At 43.8% G+C, this 25,375-nt stretch overlaps 1 protein-coding gene across 2 annotated transcripts in view; it reads left to right on the top strand.

Annotated features, from left to right (window-relative positions):
* Nucleotides 1-25,375, top strand: part of MYO1D (myosin ID) — a 172,306-nt gene that overhangs the window by 113,194 nt on the left and 33,737 nt on the right. For both annotated transcript variants that reach the window (XM_066631402.1, XM_066631401.1), the window contains one exon: nucleotides 8,309-8,463. In XM_066631402.1, coding sequence (XP_066487499.1) covers nucleotides 8,309-8,463 — 155 coding nt within the window. The remainder of the gene's footprint in view (nucleotides 1-8,308; nucleotides 8,464-25,375) is intronic.

Genomic DNA, 25,375 nt, shown 5'->3' with positions numbered 1-25,375 from the left:
CCTCCGTGAGTGACACCCAACTGCAGGATGCAACACATGTCCATTGGCACCGCTTTACCAGTGCTGGAAAGCACTGACATAAGGGGTTAGGATTTCGCCCTGAGAGGCTGAGTTGAAAATCAGGATCTCCACTTCAAACCTTGCCTCTGCCATAACTTCACTAAGTGACCTTAGGCAAGCTACGCTCTCTCAGCCTTAGGGTGCAATCCTAACCAACTTTCCAGCACTGGCATAGCTGTGCCAGTGGGGCATGTGCTGCATCATGCAGTTGGGGGCAGTCATGGAGGCCTTCTCAAGGTAAGGCAAAGTTAGTTTCCTTACCTTGGAGTTGCATTGCCCTTATGTCGGTGCTGGAAAGTTGGTTAGGATTGTGGCCTTAGTCTCCTTTATCTGGGGATAACAACTACTTACCTCACAGAGTTGTAGTCAGAATTTCATCAAGGCAATAGGCACACTCAAAATGCTATACAAGTGTTAAATAGTATTGCTTCATGGCTATCTGATATCACTATTTATCCTTATTTTCTCTTGGGGGGGGGAGGAGAGATGCATACACTTGCCAACACATAACACTTTGTGTAGCTGGTGATGTGGACTGTAGTCCATGGAAGTTTATGCTACAATAAATCTGTAAGTCTTTAAGGTGCCACAGGATTCTCTGTTTCTCAAAAAGAAACTATCAGTAGGCTGGTGTGTTGGATGGCCAACTTCCCCTCGCTTTTAATCTAGAAAACAGAGAGCATGTGCAAGACACTATTTTTTTTAAACAAGCAAGCTGTTGGGGGTCACCTTCACTAAATATGTTGGAATGACTGCGAAAGCCACATCCAACTGGAATTCCAGTTGGATCTATAATAAGCAACTGAGAGGAATAGCTCAAATACTTAGGGCAACCACGCCCTCCCTTTCTACCCCAATTGCTTTGGGAATAAGGCTGCCTTTGATCATATGACTGCTGAATTTAAAAGTAGAAATTGTGTATTGAGAGGAACTGTTGGATAAGGCATGAATTATTGTGCGATAATGTTCTATATATTGAATTAGAACCAGGAGTAGTGAATAGAAACTGGGGAGATATAGAGTTGAATCCATAGCTGTCCTGAAACTCACTGAGTGATCTTGGACCTCACACACTCACAATTTGTCACTTGCACTCTTTCTTTCAGCCTAATATAGCCCACATGAATGTTTTGAGGATAAAGTGGGGGAGGGGGGACATGTACACTGTCCTGAACTCCTTGGAGGAGGGTAACAGACAGTCCAATAAACAGTCTGACATGACAAGCAATATATTTTGTCAAACTGAAGGAAGTGACAAATCCTATGCTCAAGGGTTCAAACCTTGGATCCCTTCCATCTTGAAATATTACCTGTCCCACTCAGGTGTTTTTCATTCATTTTGTATTCCGTCTTTCTTCTTCTTTCTTTCATCTTTTTCTGTGAAAGTCGGTGCCTGCCCCCATGTTTCTGTATTGAACTGAACATATGCAGAAACTTTCACCCATTTAAAAGAATACTGGTGTTGTGTCCTACTAAATGGGCAAAGAGGCACTTTTCACTATTGTATTTCTTTAATATTTAGTGGGGGGGGGGGAGAGCAACCATCCCTATTCACCCCAGTATACCCTCTCTGCCAGTGGCTGTAGCTAGTGTCTTGATTGTCTCTTTTTAAAAAAAAGATTGTAAACCCTCTGGGCCAGGAAATCATTTTTTGTTTATTTTACTATGTAAGCTGCTTTGTGAGCACCTTTGTTGAAAAGCAGTATATTAATATTCTTAATAATAACTGCACTGTTTATGTAAGTGTAATGCCCACCTCTTAGCTCTTCACATGCACACATGGTGATATTGGGACTCTTGGCTGCTTGGGCCCAGGTGGCAGCTGTCAGGGCAACCATCTGGCCTTGCTTCATAGATCTGTGTGTACAAGATAGCTAAAAACAGTCATTGCAGGAAGGAATTCAGACCGTTCATCAAAAATACCAGTGCATGTGAACACCAAATACCTAGGGAAACAATGGAATGTGGTGCAGGCAAGGGACAGAATAGAAGCTGTCTAAATGGCACTGGTGTGCTGGAGATTTTATCACCTTTGCTTGCAAAGAAAGATTGTCAGGTAATAAGCAAATTGCTTTTGGTCTTCTGGAGGGACTGCACTTCTTATGTGGTTTTTCTTCTCCTTCATTGTTTAGTACTCCCCAAGGACCACTCTTTGCAGTAAATGTGCAGGTGACAGATGAGATGCTGTTTAGTGCCGAGAAATGCTGCCTGAATTTCAGACAAAGTTGAGTTGCAGCTGACAGGTTCCATCCAGCAAGGGGAGTGAAGATGAAGGGAAACAAATTTTCAAACAGCCACCCTTGCCCAAAGCTCTGTAGCTCATCCATGTGCCTCGCATGAGCAGGGGCTCTGTGTGAAGCTTTCCCAACTGTTGAAGAGAAGGGGGAAAGCTCCATGGGTACCTCGAGACTCACAGATGGAAATTAGTAGGTGAAATCTTTCTGGTCTCCCTAAGTTAGTCATTTTTAAACCACATCTGAGTGGCTATTCTGCTGCCAATGTTCTGCAGCCCAAGGTGGTTAACTGTTCACACTGGAATCTGCCCATCTCTGTCAAAGTTTCAATATGGGTGATCTCTGTGTGTATTTAATATTCAATTATGTAATAAAAACAAGAATGATTTGAACTTGATTATTCACATAGGTGATGGAATCCCCCTTCTTGCTTGGTGGAAAAACTATTATTTGGACTAGTGTTGAAAATGAGCCATTGTTGTTCATCCTTGGTGTTTAGTTCTTCGTTTGATACACTTCACTTGAAAAGATGCATTTCCCTTAACTCTATGAGAGAGATTGGCCTTTTAATGTGTGTAGGAGCCAGGCTTCCAAATTGCATCTGCCTGCCAGCAGCATTCACATTGCTGTCTCTGAAGCTACCCTGTCAACATAGCAACATACCTAGGGAAGGCGTTGCCATGGAGATCACAGGCAGTCAGCTGATGTCTGGTCCAGCTGCAGCTTGTTTTCTAGCTCAAGAAGCCATCCTGTCACTTCGAACCTTTAAAAAAAGACAGTTCCAGATGGGAAGGGATATCCCCTTGTTTCAACGTGACAGTAGAATCCCCAGTGACTTTAAGCTACTAATGTTTTTTGTGCCTGGTGTCGCCATGTCCATCCATGTTGTTTGGATATGCCATACACTGAAGAATAGTGGTTTTTAAAAAATTCATTCATTGGGGAGGGGTATTCATTCTCTCTCTCCCAAAAATCCTCTCTGTATGTATAAAAGATAAAAATCTCAATTAGCTAAAATGCATAAAAGAATCAGATTCTGAAAAATTGAACAAATTCTTCTTTTTTCAGGGCTGTTTTTTGTCCTGTATGTAGAAGCTACTACCTGCTCACATACTTGTTTAAATTATAGTGACTCTGGGCCAATTTCCATAAGGAAATGTGACGTAGGGCTGAGATTTTTCTTGCCTTCCATGAAGAACTAGCAACCAGGATAATCCAGTTATAACCATTCTCTGCAGCTAGGAATTCCCATCTGAATAATATTTTTTGTCAGTGTGAATAGTTTCAGTATTTTATTTTACTGTATTTTTCGCTCCATAAGACGCACTTTTTCCCCCCAAAAAAGTGGGGGGGAAAGTGTGTGCGTCTTATGGAGCAAATACTGCAAAAAAAAAAAAACAACTCCGCCCCAGCCCTGGCCCCGCCCCCTGCCCGCTTGCTCTGCTCTGCTTCCCCGGGCAGTCAGAGGCTACTCAGAAGTAAGTCTCAAGAGTCACTGGGGCTCACTCCCAGGAAAGCGTGGGTGGGGTGGCAGTCTCACTGCGCAAGCCCGCTTGTCTACTCAGAAGTAAGTCTCAGTCAGTGGGGCTCACTCCCAGGAAAGCGTGGGTGGGGTGGCAGTCTCACTGCCCAATCCTGTGCATGCCTACTCTGAAGTAAGTCCCATTAGAGTCAGGGGGGCTTACTCCCAGGAAAGCCTCTCTCTCCCCCCAAGCCTGGAGCATCACAGCCTCTTTTTCCCCCCCACCCCACCCCAAGCCTAGAGCATCACATCCTCTCTCCCCCCAAGCCTGGAGCATCACAGCCTCTCTTCCCCCCCCCCACCCCAAGCCTGGAGCATCGCATCCTCTCTCCCCCCAAGCCTGGAGCATCACAGCCTCTCTCCCCCCCCCCCCAAAGCCTGGAGCATCACAGCTTCTCTTTCCCCCCACCCCAAGCCTGGAGCATCACAACTTCTCTACAACACAAATACTTCCCCCCCTCTCTCACACACACAGGCTGCCCCCTTCTATTACACACACAGATGCTCTGCCCCCCCCCCACACACACACTCACACAGCAGGGGAGGGGCGCTTTCACTCACCTCATCCAGCATCTGAATGTAAGGCCCGCCCCCCCCATCACAAAGAAAAAACTGTCTCCTTGGTCAGAATGCCAGTGTTTGCTTATTGCACAAGCCCCAGGTAAGGCTGTGTTCTCACCATAATTCAAAAGGTTTGTTGTGTCTTGAGAATTCAAGTTGTGGTTGGACTTTCCACTTGTTCATTTGTATTGGAATCACGGAAGAACTGGCAAGGAGGTAGACGTGGTGTCAGCAGTGGCCGCTTTAAGGGTAAGGCCTGGGCATTCAGCAGAGTGTACTGCACAGCTGCAGCCACTGGAAGGCAATAGGGCCCTCAGGGATATAAGGAGTACCGGAGGCAGAAAGGGTTTGTGGGTTTTGAAGGAGTGCAGGTTGGAGGTAGGAGAGGAGACTGACTGACTGGGTTGGAATTTGGAATTTGACTGTGGATTGTGACTGGACTTGGATACCCTGATGGATTTGACTGACCTTGGACTGTAATTTGGCTTATTGGTTCTGGACTCTGATTTGGCAGCTCTGATTGATGGGACTGATTTACTTGGCATCTGTGGACTGGAACTGGACTCACTTTTGCTTGCTGCACTGGTGAGTTGCACAAGGGGGACTGATCAGCCTTAAGCGGGCACAAGGCCCAGTGGATCGGGATTTGGCAGAACATCATTGTAGCAGAAAGATAATGTGATCCCCTATTTGTGTGCACCTGCTTTTGTGAGTGTCATAATTTTGTGAGCTTCATAATTTTGTGAGCTGTAGCGATGATGAGTTCTTGGGGTTTCCAGAAAACTAGAATACTCAAACCTTTAAGTCTCTCCATTTGTTAATGACAGTGATAATGGTTCTTAATGCCACTGTTGACTGCTGTTCACTTTACATGGTTCAAATGTTATTCTGTTATAGTTTATTAAATATTTTATTACACTATTTGGTTCAGAATATTTTTTTCCTGTTTTCCTCCTCTAAAAACTAGGTGCGTCTTATGGTCAGGTGCATCTTATGGAGCGAAAAATACGGTAATTTGTTTCAGCCTGCAGCTGGCAAAGAGATTTTTATGTTGTTTTGCTATAGCTGAGTGGCTTTTTTTAAAAAAAAAAAGTTGGTTAACTAATTGGCCGCTTTTAAAAAATGAATTAATTTTGTTAACATCATCTTTAAGAACATAAGAACAACCCAACTGGATCAGGCCATAGCCCATCTAGTCCAGCTTTCTGTATCTCACAGTGGCCCCACCAAATGCCCCAGGGAGCACACCAGATAACAAAAGACCTGCATCCTGGTGCCCTCCCTTGCATCTGACAGCCCATTTTTAAAATCAGGAGGTTGCACGTACACATCATGGCTTTAACCCGTAATGGATTTTTTCTCCAGAAACTTGTTCAATCCCCTTTTAACGGCATCCAGGCTTCTTTAAAGTTTGTAGGGTAGCATTAATATGTGGAATCCTATTCGTAGTGAAATACCAGCATGCCAACTGTCTGCTGGGAGAATTGTGTGCTAAGAGTAGTTCTGATCTCACACACAAGGGCATGGTCATCTGTTCCTGGATTAGCCTGGGAGGAGGAGGGGCTTCCATGGAGGGCTTGCACTTTTTCCCCACTGCTCATGTCCAGTTAGCCAGTGGGAAGATCACTATCATCAAGGAGAGAAGATGGCAGTTCCATCAGGCCCCTCTCAGGATGGTGTCAAAGACTGACCATATTGGGTACCATCTGAGGGCTCATGCCCACCAGAGGGCCATTCGGCTAGGTCAACCCCAAAATTCTCAGCCCTGGTGGCATTAAGAAGTACTCAAATTGTGATAGGCAGTGGTGCCATGAGGGAACCAGTGCAGAGCTTTCTCTCAGCAGTCTGGTGCCGGCACTGCTGCCTTCTGAAAGGAGTTTTAATTGCCACTGAGCCAGGTGTCTGGAAAGAACTGCATGGAAGGAACAACTTAGACCTTGTTACCTGCTCTGCTGCCATATTGATCTGAGGTGAGATGGGTGCAAGTGCTTCCCAGGATAATTGCTTTTTGTGTTTCTAGTGAAAACTGAGGCATCACTGGGGGACAGCCCCAGTGGTGTGACCGTGGCCATCCAGTGTAGACATCAGAGGTAGAGTGAGGAAGTTTGTTACTTTGTTCTAAGGTAGAAGATCTAGATCTGCTAAGAGCATAATCAGCTTTATTCAAGCATATTTGTAAGTCATCTTGGAGACCTAAATAGTAGTAAGGTGAAATATAAATCTGTTAAAGAATGGAAACTAAGCCTGAACATCAATTTTGAGGGATTGCTTTACATTCTGGAAGCTAGCAGTTCCCATTTTTACATATGGTTTTCAATTAGGCTGCAGTGTTTAAGCAGTTTTAAAGGACAATTTCTATGTTTGTTCCTGAAGTATTTTTTTCTTTTTCTCTGCTGCCCTCCGTAGAGTGATCCAAACTGTATTCAAATGATTATTTTTAAAAGACCAGAGCTCAAGTCTGTCTGAATTCATACCTTCCAGTATGAAATTGTGAGATAGGCAACATGTACTCAACAGTGAAAGACATCACTTATGCCTAGAATCACTCTTGTTTGCTATAACTTCACGTATTCTAGAAGTGCTAGTAAAAATAATCTCTTGATTTAGGCAAAACCCTGGTTAACCTTTGCTTCATGTAATCTCTGTTTGTTAGAGATAAGACTGTTTAGGCTAAGCACAGTCCAGAACACCATAACATCTTGGCTTAGTCTACAGGCACAACTATATTGGCCCTGATTCAGCAAAAAGTCTGTAAGCAGAAACAAAGCCCTTTTACTAGGCCATTCTGGTGCCTGTTTATTTTGAAAATCTAGATTTTCTAGAGCAGGGATATATTTCATACTGCAGGCCAAATAGCATTCATGATACCTGCCGAGGGCTGGAAGTGATGTCATTAAGCAGGTGATGACCAGAAACAAGCACTTTCTTCTCACTTAGGAACTCGTTAGCTGCAAATGACAGAAGAGAAAATACGCAAATTTTATTTTCAAGATACAGGACAGACCAGTTATCACACAGGCCATCCTTTCAGCAGTGACACCTCAGCAAAGCTCAGCAGCTGAGAGCAGCCAATGGTGATGCTGGGAGAGCGCAAGGGCCAGATAATGAACTTCCTGGGGCCGCATCTGTCCTAGGCCTTATGTCTGACACCTCTGTTCTAGAGCGCTTTTGTATGATTGATTGCCTTCAAGGACAAGAAATGCTCAACTTTTTAACTTTTCCTGTCTTCACGGTTCAGTCCTAATGATTCCTAGTACCACTGAAACAAGTGTTCCGGTGGCACTAGGTGCTTTCTGGTAATTGCAAAGCACAACATACCAGATTGAGCAGGCTGGCCACTGCCAGAAGGAGCAGGTGGTTGGCTCTGCTTGGCAGTGGACCAAGAAAGCCTGCCACCCCAACTAGGATCTCAAGGGGCTGGGAAGGAGGCAGGGGTGGGGTTGTAGGAAGTGGGTTGTAGGAAGTGGTGTTGGCCAGATCCAAGCCTCCTCCCAGGCTCGATCTGCCTTCATGGGTCCATGTGGACTTGAGCTAGCAATATTGCTGGCGAGGATCTGAGTAGACCCACCAGCAGACACTTACCCAGGAGCAAGTGAACAGATGTTGCCTTGCCCCGAAGAGGCCTCCTGAGGTTGAAACTCCTCCACGGATTGCAGTAGACACCCCATAGGCCCTGGTGCATCGCTACCTGGGGAGTCACTTTGGATTGAGAGACCCTCTGGAAGTTCTATTTCTTCTTCAAAGTAACAAACATTTGCATATTTTCTTAAGCCTCAAATTAGAAAGATGGATTAGTGTATTACAGGCACAAAACGCCAGTAACTTCCTGTTTTTTTTGTGTGTGTGTTTTTGTTTTTTCTGTCATTCTGCAAAACTTCCTCTAAGATATGGAACAGTGTTAGCCTTAACAATCCCTTCCCACTTTGTGCAGTTGGCAGGACTGAGCATCTCCAATGGGAAAGACCAACTTGTGGTCTTCCACACAAAAGACAACAAGGACCTCATTGTCTGCCTCCTCAGTGCGCAACCAGTCAATGAGAGCAGAATTGGAGAGCTGATTGGCGTCCTGGCAAATCACTTCAAAAGGTAGGTGAATCAAAAGGTGAATCTAGATTTCTACATTTGAAACAGATGCAAGACACCAAGTCACTTGATGGCAGAATTCATTGTGGTCTCCTTTTGAACCTGCAAGTCATATCTAGGGAATGCAATATAGCATCTTTAACGGTTAAGCTTTCTGTTGCCTTTAAAAAAAAATCTAGTTTTGAAAGGTGCTAAACTTGAGATCTTGGTTTGGGATTTTTATATTTAATGCTTTGTATCCTCTTTGGGGATGTATATAACTTCTTCTTGCTAGCCAGTAGATGCTGGAACTCAGTGGCACCGCTAAGGGCTGGGGCAGACCACCCCAGGTGTCACATTTTGGGGCAGGAGATGACAGGCACACTGCCCAAGCCCCCACCAAGAGTAGCTGCACAGCTGCATTTGGCTGTGGAATGGGTTGTACAAAGTCCATTACTCTTTGGACTTAGAGGCCAGGAAAGAAGAGGGATATGAAACAGAGCTATAAAGAAATATTGGGGAATGTAGTAGAAACATGTACAGCATAAGAAGAAGGCAATATCAAGGCCTGGCTAGTGTGTGTGTGTGTGTGTGTGTGTGTGTGTGTGTGTGTCCATTCTCCTCTCTTCTTTCTGTTACATATTTTTGCTCATTTGAGTTTTTTTGTTGTTGGGTGTATGTATGGGGGCTGCATAGAACTTCTGTGGAAGGTTGAAATTGTCCATACAATGTTGAAGGGGAAGGAGAGAAGGAAGGTGAAAAAACATATGCATGATAAATTGTTTCTTTCTGGAAGGGAAGAACTTCTCACTTCTGGAGAGATTAGGGACAGAAATAAGCAGTTTCTTTTTCTACCATACTTAACCATAGAGTTGGGGGAGGGACAGCCAGTCTGTCGTTACTGTCCATCCCCCTCTTTAGTGCTGCCTTCCTCTCTCAGCAATGTGATGGTATGCACAGGAATTTTTTTTTCCCCTTTCCAGTACACACTGGAGGGAAGGGATGCTATGTGTGAGGCAGCCATTGGCACCTTTGGCTGCTTTTTAAAAAGTTCTTTTGCTGGAGAAGGATAGTTACATGGACACTGCTTCTGTGTCCAGGTAATAAAGGGCCTGCCTCAGTAGTCTTGCTGTGGGGAATTTTGAAGGAGCCCACTAGAGGGAGCTGATGAGGTGGCAGTAGTGATGGAAACTGGAGATCTGCTAACACTTGGCTCTTTGATTCCAGCCACCACCACCAACCCTAGCCTGCTGCAGTAAAATTCAAGGCATAGTTCAGTAACACAATCCAGATAGCTCCCTCACTTACTCCAGTGGAAAAGAGTATGTATTTTTGTCCTTGTTTTAGCCGATAGGTCTTAGCTGGCCTTGATCAGACAGTGCACCAGAGTCCTGGGTTTGTATTGCTGCTCAAATTGTACCCTCATTAGAAGTGATGAGAGTCTATAGCAGGGGTGTCAAACTTAAGGCCAGATGTGGTCCATGGAAGCTCTCAGTCTCTCCCAGGACCACCATCACCTGGTCTCAGCTGCTTTGCTGTGCTGAGATGTCACTGCAGAAAGGGCTCCCATATCTTGAAAATATGATCAAAATTTGTGTATTTTATTTTCAGCTAATGAGTTCCTAAGTGAGAAAAAAGTGCTTATTTCTGCTTAATGACATCACTTCCTGCTTAATCACAATGACCTGCTTAATGACATCACTTCCTGCTTGATTACATCACTTCTGGCCCTCAGCAGGCATCATGAATGCTATTTGGCCCTGTGTATAAAACGAGTTTACCTCTGGTCTATAGCAAAGATGGTATATTAATGTCAAATATGACCAAATATTAATATCTTTACCGTTTTGGAGTTTGTGTGTCCGAGTATAACTGCATCATGACATACAAAAAACAAAAGAGAGATGTTGGTTTATGTTGTAGAGTGTAGCTCTCCACCTTTCCAAGTTGCACTTTGTCTTACAAGTGTTACAAGACAAATCTTTTACCACACTGATTTAAAATTTAGTCAGGGTGCCAGGAATAAGATTTTTGTCCATGTTTAAGGTAAAAATGGTGTCCTTTCTCAAAAGAAGTGCCATTGGTGATACTTCTTCTTCAGTTGGAGAAGTTTTCCTGAAGTGAATCACCAGGCTGGGATTCTTCCATTAAAGCAGAAACTTGAAATTGGCAATGACAAAAATGAACTAGAACAGTCTTAGATGGCTTGGAGGTGGACATGTATGGGAAGGGGGAGCCTTTTAATCTTTCCAATATAAAGGTTTAACTGGCCCATTTATTGAAATCTCTTTTCAAGAAAGAGGTGTAAGGGCTTTTTGTTGAGATGGTATTATTACTGAGATGGTATTAGCTAGTCATCCTGCCATGACTGATGACTAGTGTCCAGTTTCATCAAGATGCCTTTGGAGGCAGCAGGGTCAGAGAAAGAGAGGGAGTAGAACAATTTAAAAAAACAAACAACTCCAATCCCAGCTTTGATGGAGTCATCTTCTGACAACCCTGGTAATACAGGCTTCTCAACAATGTGTACTTCTCAACACTTTATGCATGCCACACCTGTGGTTGTAGGGGCAGCAAAAAGATTGTTTTCACTGCAATGGCTTGAGAACCCCCTTTCCCTGCCCCCACACAGTCTAAAATGTGTTTTGTGACTTCCTTACTGGAAACATTGAAATGTTAACCCATTTTTTGAAAGGATCATGTTGCATAGCAACTTTAGATGTGAAACACATTTTCTTTCTTCTGTAGTCAGGTTTAATATGCCCTTCTGAACTAGCATCACAGTGTTTAATGTATGTATCACAGTTCTTAATTGCAACGTCCTGTTGTCTGCTTTGGGAATTTCTATGTGCCTGAACAAAGCACAATTAACATTCTTGTGATTTTGAGATCCCATTCAAGGGCTTGGGCTAGATAACTTTATCCCTGACTCATGTCCTCAAGGTTCACAAACCCAAGAGCTAACAAAGGAGAGGGATGGTCTGACAACTAAATGATAAAATTAAATGGCAGGCACACACATGTGTGCCTGTGGGGGGATGAGGAGGCAAGCAGGTTGTATTGGTCTGTGATATCTTGACATAAAACATCTGTTTGTGGATTTAAGTTCTGATAATTTCCATGGCATTGTAGTGGCTATGTCAGAAGGATGTTCTTTAGTTGAGAAATTTTTTTTTTGTCTTTGAGACTGTAGAAACTCTTTAAAAATATGCATCCAACAGGTGCTCCAGCAGGAGCAGCCTGCTTGACCCCCTGAGGGGCATATCATGGGTCTGTCTGAAGGTGGAGGACTGTCACTAATTTTGCCTATTGTTGCAGCACATTAAGACAAAACCTGTGTGTTGCTTTCCTGAATACCAAATTGTAACTTATTGGCATGCAGTTAATTTGGTGTTACCTTCAGCTGAGCAAAATGCAAAACTGTGCTCAAGAATTCTGATAATAGTTTTAAGAAACGAAGAGCATGTTATAAACAACTGGAATTGATCTCTACTTGCTGCCATGAGCAGGTGGCTGCTTTTTGGGACTCTAGTGTTCACAGGGGCTTTCTTCACTTCTGTTGGCTGATGCTCATTGCATAGAAAGGTCAGGCTGTATATTGACAGATAACCTTGGTATTATAGGTCAAGGAGTTTTGGGGGTGAAGGGAAGATAAATACAGAACTCTTGTACCTAGCAGAGGGCCCCCTCCTACTGCTTCATCTTCTTCCTTGCAAAGAAAGATCCCCAGATTTATTCAGCATAACTAATATGTTGCTTGCCAAGGTACTTAAGATTTGCTCTGTGCACTGCAGCTGGATTTCCTTGGTGCAGTGCAGCATACACATGCCCCTCCCATCCTTGTTTCCTTTTCATCATCTTCTTGTGAATGGGGTCAGTTTGCCAGGCTTTTTCATAAACAAGCAACACTCAGAATAACGTGAGCTGCCTGCACGTGTCACGCCGGCTGAGTCAACTGAAGCTGTTCCAGGGGAGCCAAGTCTTGGGTCACTGAACTGCCAGCAGGGAAAGATTGTAGGTTGAGGTGACAGGTGAGACTGGAAGGGTTGGTGTTGAGTGATGGATACTGAAGGTGCAGCAAAAGGAAATGGGTGAAGCAATCAGGGCGGAGAGACGACAGGAGCAGTCAGAAAGATTATCTGTGTTAGTTTTAACAGGCACATACACTGTGGTTTGTAGTCTGTGGCAGAGGGGTTGTTCTCCTTTACACATGGAGATATTATCTAATCTGGAACATTCTCACTTAAAAAATCCTTGAGGTACTTTGTGGGCATGGAAGCATTTGTGCTGAAAGGGGATTTCTTGAAATCTGTCTGCCCCCCCCCTTTTTAAAAAACCTTAAGATATCCTTTCTTTTCCTCCCTTAAATGCTGCCCTTAAGAACAGCTTGGATAACAAATAAGCCCAGCTTCAAAGACTTTCTTTTGCAATCAGTTAAACAATTAAGTGGTTCAAGGTTGATAATTTTGAATCCATGAAGTGGGAAGGAGGCCAAATGAAGAAGCAATATCTGTATTTGAGAAGTACTGCAGGAGGTGCTTCTGATGGGGAATCTGCAGAGTGCCTGTATGTCTCTGAAACGGGCAAAAAAAACCCTGTGGAAAGAGCTGCAGTTTCCTCTTAACAGGCATCACTCTGAGAAAACAGCTCTCTTTGTCACAGAACAGAAAGCCTCTGCTCTAAAGAGCCTCTCTGCCTGGTGTTGGATTTATCTTTCACTTAAGCCCTATGCACACAGTCAGAATGCTGTGTTCTGCTGAAAATGGGTGTTGGTAAAACAGACAGCCAAATGCTGGTTACTCACAGGACCTTGAATGCACTTAATAAAAATATTTGCTCTGTGGATCTGAGAATGTGGGGCAAAGCAGCTTTTCTAAGAAGGCCCTAGTTCTCCCTTTTAAAATATGTTCTTCATTTTAAATTTCCTTGCCACATTACCTATTTAGGCCGCTTACAAATAAAATATCATAAGATACTAACAAGAAATGTTACAATCCAGTCATAAAAATAACACTGAAGAGAATAAAAAGAGATTTAATTGGGGAGCCTATGAAAAGGTCTGATAGAATGAACTTTTCAAAATGTCTGTCAGGTTGGCTATTGATATGCTGTTGATAGGTTTGGTTGAGAAACCTGTTCCACAGTATTATCAAGGAGGCTTCTTGTAACCTAAGCAGATTAGAATTGTTCGTATTCTGTAGCGGTGATTTTCAACCAGTGTGCCACTAATGAACTGCAGGTGTGCCACAGGAGTTTGGGGGAGGGGTTCATTTATTAGTAGGGCCATTGGGGGATGGGAGCCCCCCACCAGCAGCGTTGTGTCAATTGTCAAAAAACTGATGGTGTGCCCTGAAAATTTTAGCACTTTGTCAGTGTGTGTGAGGTGAAACAGGTTGAAAATTGCTGTTCTCTAGCAACTCAAATTCAAATTTTGTTTGTTTTGCTGTAACAGATTAAGGGCCCAATTCTGAACTCTCTCAGTGCTAGCGCTGGGTGTCACAAATGTGTCATAAGTCATGTCTGTGGCACCCGGAGAAGAAGAGCCGCCGGCGTGGTGCCTCACCACTGTGTGGAGGACCAGCCGGCACTCCAGCAGTGCCAGCTGGCAGTAAGATGTTTTGAGGTGGGAGGGTGGTAAGGAGTGGGCGGAATGGGGTGGGGGAAGGCAGCATGGGGTGTGGCAGGAACTGGGGTGGGGTGGGACCCTCAGAGCTCTGCTCTGCTGGATCCTGAACTCTCTGTTGTGCGGGAAGCCCAACACAGAGTCTCTCAAGACTGCTCTGGCAAAATAGCTGGTGCATACTTGAGAAACCCCATTTTGGGACTTGGGGCTTTCCCCGGGGGAAGGGAACAGAAATCCTTTACCCCCAAGGAGACTCCCAGTAGCTTCCCATCACCCACTGTATAACTGCTTTGGTGCCGCTATTCCAGCAGGTGCAGGAAGCTAAGGATTAGGCTGTCAGTGTCTGGTTTTGCCTCTAAAAGCTAACAAGCTTATTGTGGAATGACCATTTGTGGACCAGAGCCCATTTGATCAGATGTATGGTCACTGAAGTGAGTAGATATACCCCTGAATGGAGGCAAAGAAAAATCTGGTGAAAATAGATGAGGCTAAGTGTGCGCACTTAGTACTGAATGGCTGTACGGGGTTATAGAAGCTGGCATACTCATACCTCATTCAGGGCATCTTAACTGGCTTGCTAGTGGCATGAAACCAGTGTCTGTGGAAACCATATTTTCCCACAAGGGGCTTGCACTCACAACCCCCTTCCTTTTATGAGCCAGAAAGTTTCTGAAGTAGCTATAGATGAAAGACTTTGCCCCTCTTCCCTACACCCTGCATAGATGACTTTTAGTAGTACCAGCAGGCTGTGCTGCTACTCTGCACAAAGAAGTTGTGTTGAAAACTGATGGCAGGCAGCAGCATGAACCCCAAGGACCGAAAGGTGACTGGTCTTGCTGTTGGTTTCCTTGAGCTACCTGCTGCTCCAAGAACTTTTGTGCGCATTCACAAGCAGATGGTCCCAAGTTGGCTGCCCTGGCCAGAGTTTAAATTCACCAACAAGCCAGCATTATGGAGCTGTCAAAAGATCCATCTGCCCCAAGCAGCTGTCCTGGCATTTGCCTGTCTGCTTACTTGGGAAATTGTGTGTTTTCCTTGTTGTCAGGCAGACAACTTTTGCTACTACTGCTGTTTTATTGGGAAGGGGATGAAACCAGGACCATCTGCCTAATAGCTTTAATTGGAAAGTGCTTTTTTTTCCTAAAAAGCCTTCACATATCTTTGTAGTAAATTCTTGATTAAGCACGCAGTCTTATGCAAACTTGCTTGGGAGTAAGCCTGACTGAATTCAAAGGGAGTTATTTTTGAATAGACATGCTTATGATTTCTTTAACTGATTCCAGGGGCAGTTCTGGGTCATTGAAAACTTGGACACAAGTCAGTTTGTGTCAGTTTGTGTCAGTGGGAGAACAAGAGCATGTTAGTATCTTTCTCCAAAGGTGTGACTTTGTGTTTGATCTTGAACACATCAATGATTAGTACTAGAAGACTGTGTTAATTAAATTGTACTTCATGTATTGTAACCACAGATTTAAAGGTGACTTTTAAATCAGTGCTGCTTCATATCCCAGGCTGTATGTTGGTTTGTTTCAGTGTTCACTTAGTAGGTGAGTATGAAAATTTGTAACTTTGAAACAAAGTATTGCTCCAAGTTGAGAAGTGATCCTATTTTTAACCAAGTGTATTTCACTCAGCGTTGATGAATTAATTTTAAATCAGGTTTTGCATACCCCCCTTTAAAATGTCTTTCAAAAAAATCAAAACTGTGCATGTATGATTCGTATTTTTAAATGATTGATTTTCCGTTTTCAATCAGTGAAGACTTGCTAGATGATTAGTATACAGTAGGTTGCTGAGCTTTTTTTTTTTTTTTTTTTAAAGCCCAAATTAAACTAGTTTACAGGCATTTCAGAGATTCTAATAATCCAGAATCCATAATCTTGGGTGGGTAGGGAGGTGGGTATTGTTTGTATAGTATGTGTTCTTGGATCAGACAGCAACAAAACTGACTGGTGTAGACACTATTTCAGCAGCATTAATTATGTAGCTACTGTTTTTCAAGATGGTGAGCATGTGAGTGAAGATATGTGATAACTTGTGAATGAATGTATGTAGGAAACTCATTTCGTTGACTCAATTTATGTGTTAAGTCAAGAAGACGAAAGCAACCATTACCATTTTAGATGTACTTAATTAAAATGGATGGTGGAAATAGGAACCATATAACTACTAATACTTTGATATTAATAGACCTTATTTAAGATACATTCTCATATTGCATTTCATTCTAGCTTAAACTGCAGCAAATCCTTGCAAACATCTTACCTTTGCACATTCTTCTGCCACGTGTTTTGCACCCACACAAAATACTGTAATCCGTTCTTCTGGTAAAGGTACAGACACTTGACTCATCACAGAACATGCTGCCCAGTCCTCCTCAGCTATAGTCCAGAGGTGTAATCAGAATAGTCATGGCGCAGGAAGTGAAGTGACTGATTGAAAGGAGTGCTCTTTGCATGTGGCCTATGATGGTGCTGGAGTTCAATGACAGTTCAACATGTTCATGTTTCTGTGTTGGGCAGTAAACCTCAGCTTGACAAAAGTGTTTTCTTATGCATATACTGTTTGCACTGACCAGACAGTAGTTTCAGTGTTGGGGCATCCCTGGACAAGGACGTTTTCTAGCTGTGCAATCAGTGTTGTGAATTTGGTTCCTGTTTTGCTCACAGCATCATTTGCAGTTAAAGCACTTACCAGAGTGCTGCAAAGTCCAGGTGCAAACTTGTCCAGAAGGCGATATAAAAAGTCTCTTTATCCCAGTTTCAAACTAAACCCATAACTCTGTTAGGACTTTAATGTAGAGGGTTTACACTGGAAAGTATTGCATCACACTGAGCAGCATCATACCTAGTTCAGATGTGGTATGATGCATTGATCAGCCATCAGTCCCTGCTACTGAGCTCTTCAACTTCCTGTTTATCTCCATTTCACACTGCTGTGTTCATTGGAAGTTCTGCTCAAGTGTGTGGAATCTGAATAATGAAAATGCATTTCTGTACTATGTTATGGAAACAGAGAAAAGAAGATTACAGACTAAATTGAATCCCGTTTAAATGTCAGTTCCTCTTCTCCCCCCTCCCCCACCTCCTACACAACCCATTTGCTGTAATATACAGACTTGAAACATACTAGAAGGTTTGGGGAAGTCTTTGTGGACTTTCAAGTAGGTTGAAAAACACCAGCCTAAGTTTTCATGTGTGAATTTTTTGAAACTTTACTGAAGCTTGTGTTTTGTATATAAGTAGCTTGGAAATTATGTCCCAGGAAACCCTGGGGTTCTTCTGTGAAAAGATCAGTTATTACAGATAAACTTCCCTAAAAAAAATTGCCATTCTTCCCCTTCAGTGTACAGCTACTGAGGAATGTTTGATGTGTTCTGGGTTAAACTGTCAGTTCATGTGGGGTGAAAATGGGACCTGGCCAGCATTCTCATGTGAACTTTGTATGTGTCTTAGGACCACTCTCCCACCTTCAGAATCCTCTGAAATAAGCAGCAATTCCATAGCAGACATTCAGGGGTTCCTTGAAAATAAAATGCTTGAAAACCACTAATCTGTACCTCAAAAATAAGGGCTGTATGTACTCCATACTTAAGGTAAGGATAGGTAAAAGAAGAAGCTAGTGTACGATAAGCAACTGGCATTGAAAAATATTGACTGTCTTTAAGTCATGTGATCCTGCCCAAAGCATCTGGCCCTGAGCCCTTGCTATGTCAGCTTCAAGTCTGGGATAATCTCTGACCTTGCCTATTGGGCAACGTTTGGAAGATTTCTAAGTGCCAAGCATTTATGAGAGCAAGCTAATGAGATCTTCTTCAGCTTCTCATACAGTGATTCATCCTTTGTACAGAAACTCTCTCCTATTTCTTCCCAGCCAAAAACAAAAACATACTTAATTGCCTGTCCCGCTGTGCCAAATTTGTGGAACAGCTTTCATTCATAAGCTGACTTTGCAGCCATAGTCAGCTTGGCATTGTTGCATTACAGAAGTTGGTTTTTATATATGATTCACTGGCCTTGTGAATATACTGTGTTTGTTTGAAATAATGACAGCTCCTGATCTTTTTATAGCCCACCCTATTCCCAGTTTAGGGCAACAGTTTCCTTCTTTAATTTTTATTCTTCTAACAGGCTCTTATGTTCATTTTACACATGGGAAACTGAGCAATAGTGATTTGCTGAAACCATCTGTTCTGAGTTGTGAATACCAATATACATTCCAGTCCACTGAACCCTATTAACTCCTTTTCAGAGGTTTATTTGAAAACAGTTCAACTTGCTCATGTAAGTCACCCAGAAATCAAGTGGTTGCTTAGAACCTTTAGTAAAATTAAAGGATCTTGGAATAAAGAAAAAATTAGGAATGTGCACCCCCCCCCCCCGAGGAATTCCTCACAAAATGTGCTTTCCCAGGCCAACCATCACCATGTCAGATTTCAGCCCATTCAGTTGTACTGCTGTGCTTCCTATAATTATAGTTATTAAGCCCCTGGACATTGCATATATAGTCTTTGCTCCGAATTACATTTGGTATATTATGACAAAACCCTTGATGTTGTGTAACTGTGACCCAAGTACATAGGCACAAAAATATCTGAAGCATTTGGTACAACCATGCAGCATTTGGGTTTCAGCATTGCGCATTTTTAAAAGACTGTGTCTGCAACAGTGTAGCGAAGAACAGTTTTGCTTTTCTGTTGCACATATTTTTGTCTAAAGGTCTGCCAAGCCTTTATTTCTTCTCCTGCCATCTCACTTCTCTGACACTTTCCCTTGCTGAGTCCCAAATCTCTCTGTCTATCTCTCCCTCAAGCTGTTCATTTTTGTGCTTTTGTAACTCTAAGGAGAAAAAAAAAGTATGTTTGTATCTTTGCTCTCATTCCTTGTTTGTGAGAGACTAGAGGGTGGTGTTGAAAACTGGATCAGGATCAAGTTATTCCAGGTCTGCTAGCTTTGCTCAGATTCTGTATCCAAAAGCTGTTTGTATGCAAAGTGAGTGTGGATATTTGTCAAAGTTGTTAATGGTGGTGTTTCAACTGGATTCTTAGCTGTTTCTCTTTCCTGCTTGACCTGGCTGCTATTTCACAGGCCTCTACTTCATGCGATGTGGATCATTCACTTGGTACATCATTAGGCCTGAACAGCAGAGTGGCTGTACTTTTTGTTTTGCTTGCAATATGGTGGATCCAGCTGCAGAACTTAAAGCCTTTTTGATGGAATGGTAAAACCTTGTTCTCCTTGACCTGTTTTGGATTCTGTATATATTTCATGCACTGGCAAGGAGAAGTTGTAGAGGACCAGTAGCTGAACGATTAAGTGCATCTGTGATGACTGGATGTGCATTGGATTACTCCCCTTCTCCCCTCCCCTCCAAAATGGGGCACAAGATATTCCACTATTGTTATTAAGAAGGGACTGGGTGCCATGCAAGTGCATCTGACATGTTTTGTCCATTTGTGCAGAAAAGCCCCAAATGAAACAAACAATAATCTGGAAAAATCCCCTTTCTTTTTCCTACTGCAGGGAGTATTATTTCAACTGTTTACTCATTTTGCGAGACAGAGTAACTGTGACTAATGAATTACTGTACAGGAAGTTTACTTTCTGTGTGTTTAGGAAGGTTAAAGGAAGAGCAAGTAGAGAGTAGCACCCTTGTGACATTGATAGAGAAATCCCCTTTTCCCACAGCTCAATAACAGCTTTGACTAAACATTTGGGTGAATTATCTTGGTGCCAAAGATTGACGTGTCTGAAACTCTCCTGTGATCAGCAGGTTTTTGTAACTTCCCTGTCTTAAGGTATTAAAAGAGCAAGTGACTGGACCTGCCTAGGCAGGCCTGCCTCCTCCAGCTGTCTCCTTAACAGAGAACCTGAAATTCTTGCTTTCTAGACATTCAAATGACTTATCAGAAATGTGACTGTTCAGATGATACCAGGTGAAAACTGGAGCAACCCCTAAGTAACAATAGTTTTATCCAACATATAAGTCATTAAAACCAGAAAACCGACCCAAAATGCAGTTTTTGTGCTAAGTAGGATATTCTGCGCTTGAAATAATGTGAACATATGCCATTCTTGTTTTGCATAAATAAATAAATACCACCAAAACAGCAACAACAGGGGACACAATGGTGGCAAACAGGAATTGAAAAGGGTTTCTGATAATTAGTATTTTCACAATTAAGGGATTTTTCAAAAGAGATTTCTAAACTTCCTGAATTTTGCACATAGATTTAAATAACCAGACAAATTTATGCAGCAGTCTACATATCTCTAGTACTAGTAACGTCTCCTTTCCTTGCATCTGTGAAAAACGTACAAGGCCTGATAAACCAGTATGTGATATTAGTGGGTGGGGGGAGGCTTGCTGATGGCTAAATATTTGCAAATTTTTTTAATAAGAAGAGAGATATTTCCTGTTCATTTGGCTGGGGTGCTTTAATAATTGGTTGCAGTTTAGAACAGGGAAACTGCTTGTTGTTTTGTCACAAGGACAAAACGAACAAGTTGCTGCCAGATTTCCCTCTGATGGAAAATCTGGAGTGCTTGCAGTTTGGCCAACCCAGGGAGCAAAGCAGTGTCTATAGTGCAGTAGTTTTTGAGGATAGATTCTACATATGTGGGCAGAGTCGAAGGAGTGAGTTGCTTTTCCCTGTAGCATAAGTCTTATGCTTGAGTCATTTAGGGCTTTTTGGTCTTGGACACCTTTTCTGCAATGCACCTTTTATCTACTTTTGGCTCACTGTGATGTAGGGCGTTCTGCTAAGTGTGGGGGCTGGTGGTTAAAGCAGCCTTCAGAGTGGGTGGAGTCTCGGTGCCCTTTTTATCTCCTTTAGTTCTATGGTTCTGAGTTGGGGAAGTGAGAATAAGTGGGTGCTGCTGGCTGCATGTGAAGGCTGCATGTGTCATGTCTCTTTTTATAAATCCTGTAATCTGTTTTTATCAGCCCTTTAGCATGCAGACAGATGTTCTCTGGGGTGCCTGTGGCAAGATTATAGCACAGTAGTAGACAATGTGCTTAGCATGCAGAAGGTCCCAAGTTCAGTCCCTAATGTTTCCCGTAAAAAGGATCTTAGATAGGAGAACTGGGAAAGACCCTTGCCTGAAACCCTGAAGAGCTATACCTGTCAAAGGAGGTACTGCTGGGCTCACTGGACCTGACTGTATTAAGGCAGCATATGATTTGGAAAAGTAGGTGGAAATACAGTTTGAAAGCAGGGAGTCAGATTTCACAACGCCCTAGGAAGTGCTGATGTGGGCAGCCCAAATATGGCTTATGCTACTTAATGCTGCACTTTGCTGATTCATGGGAGGTGGAGGCAGCACTATGGACTAGCTTCACCGTCTTCCATCCTGATTGTAGTATGGGAAGCAGGTTGGGTGGAGAGATGATGCTTATCTCTAACACACTGACCCATGTTAGTGGCACAACTAGGCTAATATTGCAAGCCCCATGGGAACTTATTAATTCTCACTTGGAGGAGCTGATATTGGTGCAACATCAAAGCAATTGCATGTTCTGTTGACAGTGTTATCAAAAGCCACAATTGGCCAATTTACACACTTTGATCGTAGTAAGGGTCCTGGCAGGCAACCTGCGAAATTGGTATATGCGGAGAGGGACTGAACATTCTTCAGGGAGCTGTCACTTCACTTTATCTCATCCCTTTCTTCACCCCCACCCCTAATAAAGATTTCAAAGCTCTAGATTTTGTAACTGGAGAAAGTTCATTTGGAGGAGTGAAGGATCAGATCTCACAGAATTGTTACTTTTTATAATGTGAATATGGGGTTTAGTAGCGTTAGCTGCTAGAGCCAAGAAATAACTTTTCTATGTATTAAAGCCTGAGCTAAGAATTGCTTACCACTTCAGCAGGTACTTAAGTGAGGAGAATGTTTCTCCATGCTGATAAGGTCAGGCTGTGGTCTGATGTTCTACATTAACAGAAAATGGAGAGTTTGTGGTTGAATTCATTGTCGTGGCTCCAAATCTTTATTGCTGCTCTGGGCCTGGCCTTATCCTTTCCATTTGTATAGTATTCCCAAAATCTCAAGTGATATGATCTATAGGGGATATTGAGCACCGAGAGCATGCAGGTAAAACTACTTTCTCATGCTATAGCACCAGCCACAAGTACAGGCAGAAATCCCCGAGGAACAGAAGTACCATTTCCCCCCCCCCCCCCCCCGCACAATAGTCCTGTGCTAAAAGGGAGAAATTGGCTATAGAGATTCTGGCCTGTAATCACAAGGGAGAGGGAGGTTACTTCTCTGCACACTTGGACTGCTGGTGTAATGAATATGCTCAGTTGTCTGAATATTTGTGAATTGACCCAGTCCAGTGTCTACAAAATCTGTGTATTTGAATGTATTGGAATCAATCTTTGCTTAATCATGAAACTCACAGGGTGAACTTGAGCAAGTCAAGTCTCCTTTTCTTCAGCTTTACCTACTTCACAGGTTTGTTGAGAATGAAAAGACAGCCAGCTATACTGTAACCTGCCCTTTGGATAGTGTGGAAAAAATGTAACAAGATAGGAATATTCAGGCAAGATGAATTGAATAAAGGAAAAAAATAGAAATGAAATGCATTGGAATGGCTGTGTTTCATGTTACTTGGTTATCTCAATATCAGCATGGCTTTGGGAAGCTAAAGACATAGGTTAGAATGGTCTGCAGAGGATTTTGTGGCCTGAGGAGTTGGAGAATTATGAATCAACCACTCGGCTTAGCCCACTGTCTGAACATCCAGCCGCCTGAACACTTGACTGCACAATGCTTACAATTTCATTATCTTTGTAATGATTTCCACACCTTATATTGCAGGAAGAAGCTCACAGGTCACAAATCTGTACAACTGGTTGACCATATAGATTCTCTTAGCATGTCAAGTTTATGGCATATGTGGACAGAAAGAGGACCCACAGTCCTTTCAAGGGCAGTCAAACCAGCTCTCCTGTATGCCTGTGCTGAACAGCACTGCTGCCTACATCAAGGCACCAGGAAGCTTTGGCACTGTCTCATATTGTAAACTTAAGAACATAAGAAGGGCCCCACTAGATCAGGCAAAAGACCCATCTAGTTCAGCTTTCTGTATCTCACAGTGGCCCCACCAGATGCCTCAGAGAGCACACAAGACAACAAGAGACCTGCAACTTGGTGTCTTCCTTTGCATCTAGCATTCTGAGGTAACCTACTTCTAAAATCTTCTAAGGGCTTGTTGGTCTGTGTGCTTTTTTTAATCTTTGAGGCATTCCACCATCTTATCTGCAACAGATGTTAGGCTGACCAACCTATAGTTTGCCAGGTCCCCTCTCCTTTTTTTAAAGATTGGTGTGACATTTGCTATCCTCTGGCACTGTGGCTGTTGTAAGGGGCAAGTTGCATATTTTAGTCAAGAGATCAGCAACTTCATTCTTCAGCTTCCTTAATAACTCTTGGGTGCATGCCATCTGGGCTTGGTGACTTACTGATCTTTAATTTGCCAATTAGGGCTGAAATGTCTTAACCTCTATCTGACTTAGGGCACAATCCTAACTTGTGCTGGAAGCAGGCAGGCCAGTGGGCCTGCGCTGCATCCAGCGCAAGTTTGGGGTCAAAAGCAGTGCAGCCTGAGGAAAGGGGAAACATTTCCCCTTCCCTTTGTTGCGCTGCAGCGGCCCCAATGGGTCTACTCGGATCAGGACCATCTGATGAGGTGGTGCAAATTCGAGCAGCCCGGGACTGCCCTGAACCACCCGGGGTCAGGATCTGGCATAACTGCTGGGTCCTGGGCTGGCCCCACCTCCCGCTCCCTACACTCCCCCCACCCGAAACCCCACGCTCCCCCCAGACCCATACGTCAGCCAAACTTGGCCGACGCAACTTACCTTGTCCCTGGGACATCCAGCGGCACAGGAGGGCAGCGCACTTCCGTGCACCACCCTAAAGTGTTTTATGGTACTTTTGTGACACTCCCAGGCCGGTGCGAAGGACTTGCGTCGTCCCAGTTACAGGTCTGGATTGGACCTTCAGTTCCTTAGTCGGGGCAGGCAGGCAGCAGTATCTGCCTCAGGTCTTTTGCCATGAAGACAGTGGAAAGATCTCATTTAATTTCTTTGCCATCTCCAAATCTCCTTTTATCTCCCCTTTCCCTCCTTCACCATCCAGTGGGCCAACCACTTCTCTGGCAGGTTTTCTGCTTCTAACACAGTGGTTCTCAAACTTCTCAGGCATTTTACTCCTGAGATAAGTCTTTGCACGGGAGAGGGCAAGGGCAGCGATGTGATCCACAGGATCGTGTTGCTAACGGGCATGTAAGGGGGGGGGTGCAAACTGAAAGTGCTTTACGATTGCTTTGTTTGAACATTCTAAGCTTTGGGAAGCCCTGTGGAGGGCTGCGCAGGGCTCCCTGCACCTCTTGCAGCTTGCAGCAGCCCTTCATGAATATAAGAACACCTCTTACACTCCTGTTAGTGACGCAATCCTGCGGATTGTTTCTCTGTCCTCATCCCCTCCCCCACCCTTAAAGGGACTGGGGGATCTTTACACAAGCTGGTGGATCACGACCCACCAGTTTGTGCCCCACCGTTCTAACATATTTGAAGAAGCTTTTATTATTTCGCTAAATGGTGCTGGCCATGTGTTCCTCAAAGTCTTTCTTGGCCTCCTGTATTCTTACATTTCTTTTGCCACAGTTTATGTTCCTTTTTATTCTCCTCTTTAGGGCAAGACTTTCATTTACAGAAGAAAGCTCTTGCCCTTTACAGCCTCTTTCTTTGCTCATTAGTCATGCTGGCATCCTCCTGAGGGCGCAATCCTATCCTGCGCTGGAACAGATAAACCAAGAGGATTGGGCCCAAAGTGATTCAGCCAGAGGTAAGGGGAAACTTTTCCCCTTACCTCCAGGTAAGGCACCCTGACCTCTTGAGATGGCACAAATCCGAGGCGAGCAGAGCAGCTTGAAGCCTCTCCGAACTCCCCGGGAATGGGAGTTGGGATCCGGCAGGTCCCATAACTGGCGGGTGCCAGTTCCACCTACCATTCCCCGCCCGCCTGCTCTCGGGGCCACCCACCGCCTGCCCTCCCCCTGCCTCCCTCCCGCCTTCTCCCCGCTTCCTCCCCACCCACCCACCCCAGAATCTAGCATCAGCCAAGCTCGACTAATGCAAGACTCTGTGCCTCCATAGGTGCAGAGGCTTGTGTCAGCCTCTGCAGGCCAGTGTGCCTCCACATGCCAGCCTTGCTGACTCATGAGGAGGCTCAAACATGCCTTATGGCACGTTTGTAACCCTCCTGGGCCAGCACAAGGGACTTGTGCAAGCCCAAGTACTTC

Source organism: Tiliqua scincoides, chromosome 5 (genome assembly GCF_035046505.1).
Source record: "Tiliqua scincoides isolate rTilSci1 chromosome 5, rTilSci1.hap2, whole genome shotgun sequence".
Lineage (NCBI taxonomy): Eukaryota > Metazoa > Chordata > Lepidosauria > Squamata > Scincidae > Tiliqua > Tiliqua scincoides.
Note: the sequence above shows the minus strand (reverse complement) of the source record. Positions and strands in the feature narration are given on the sequence as shown.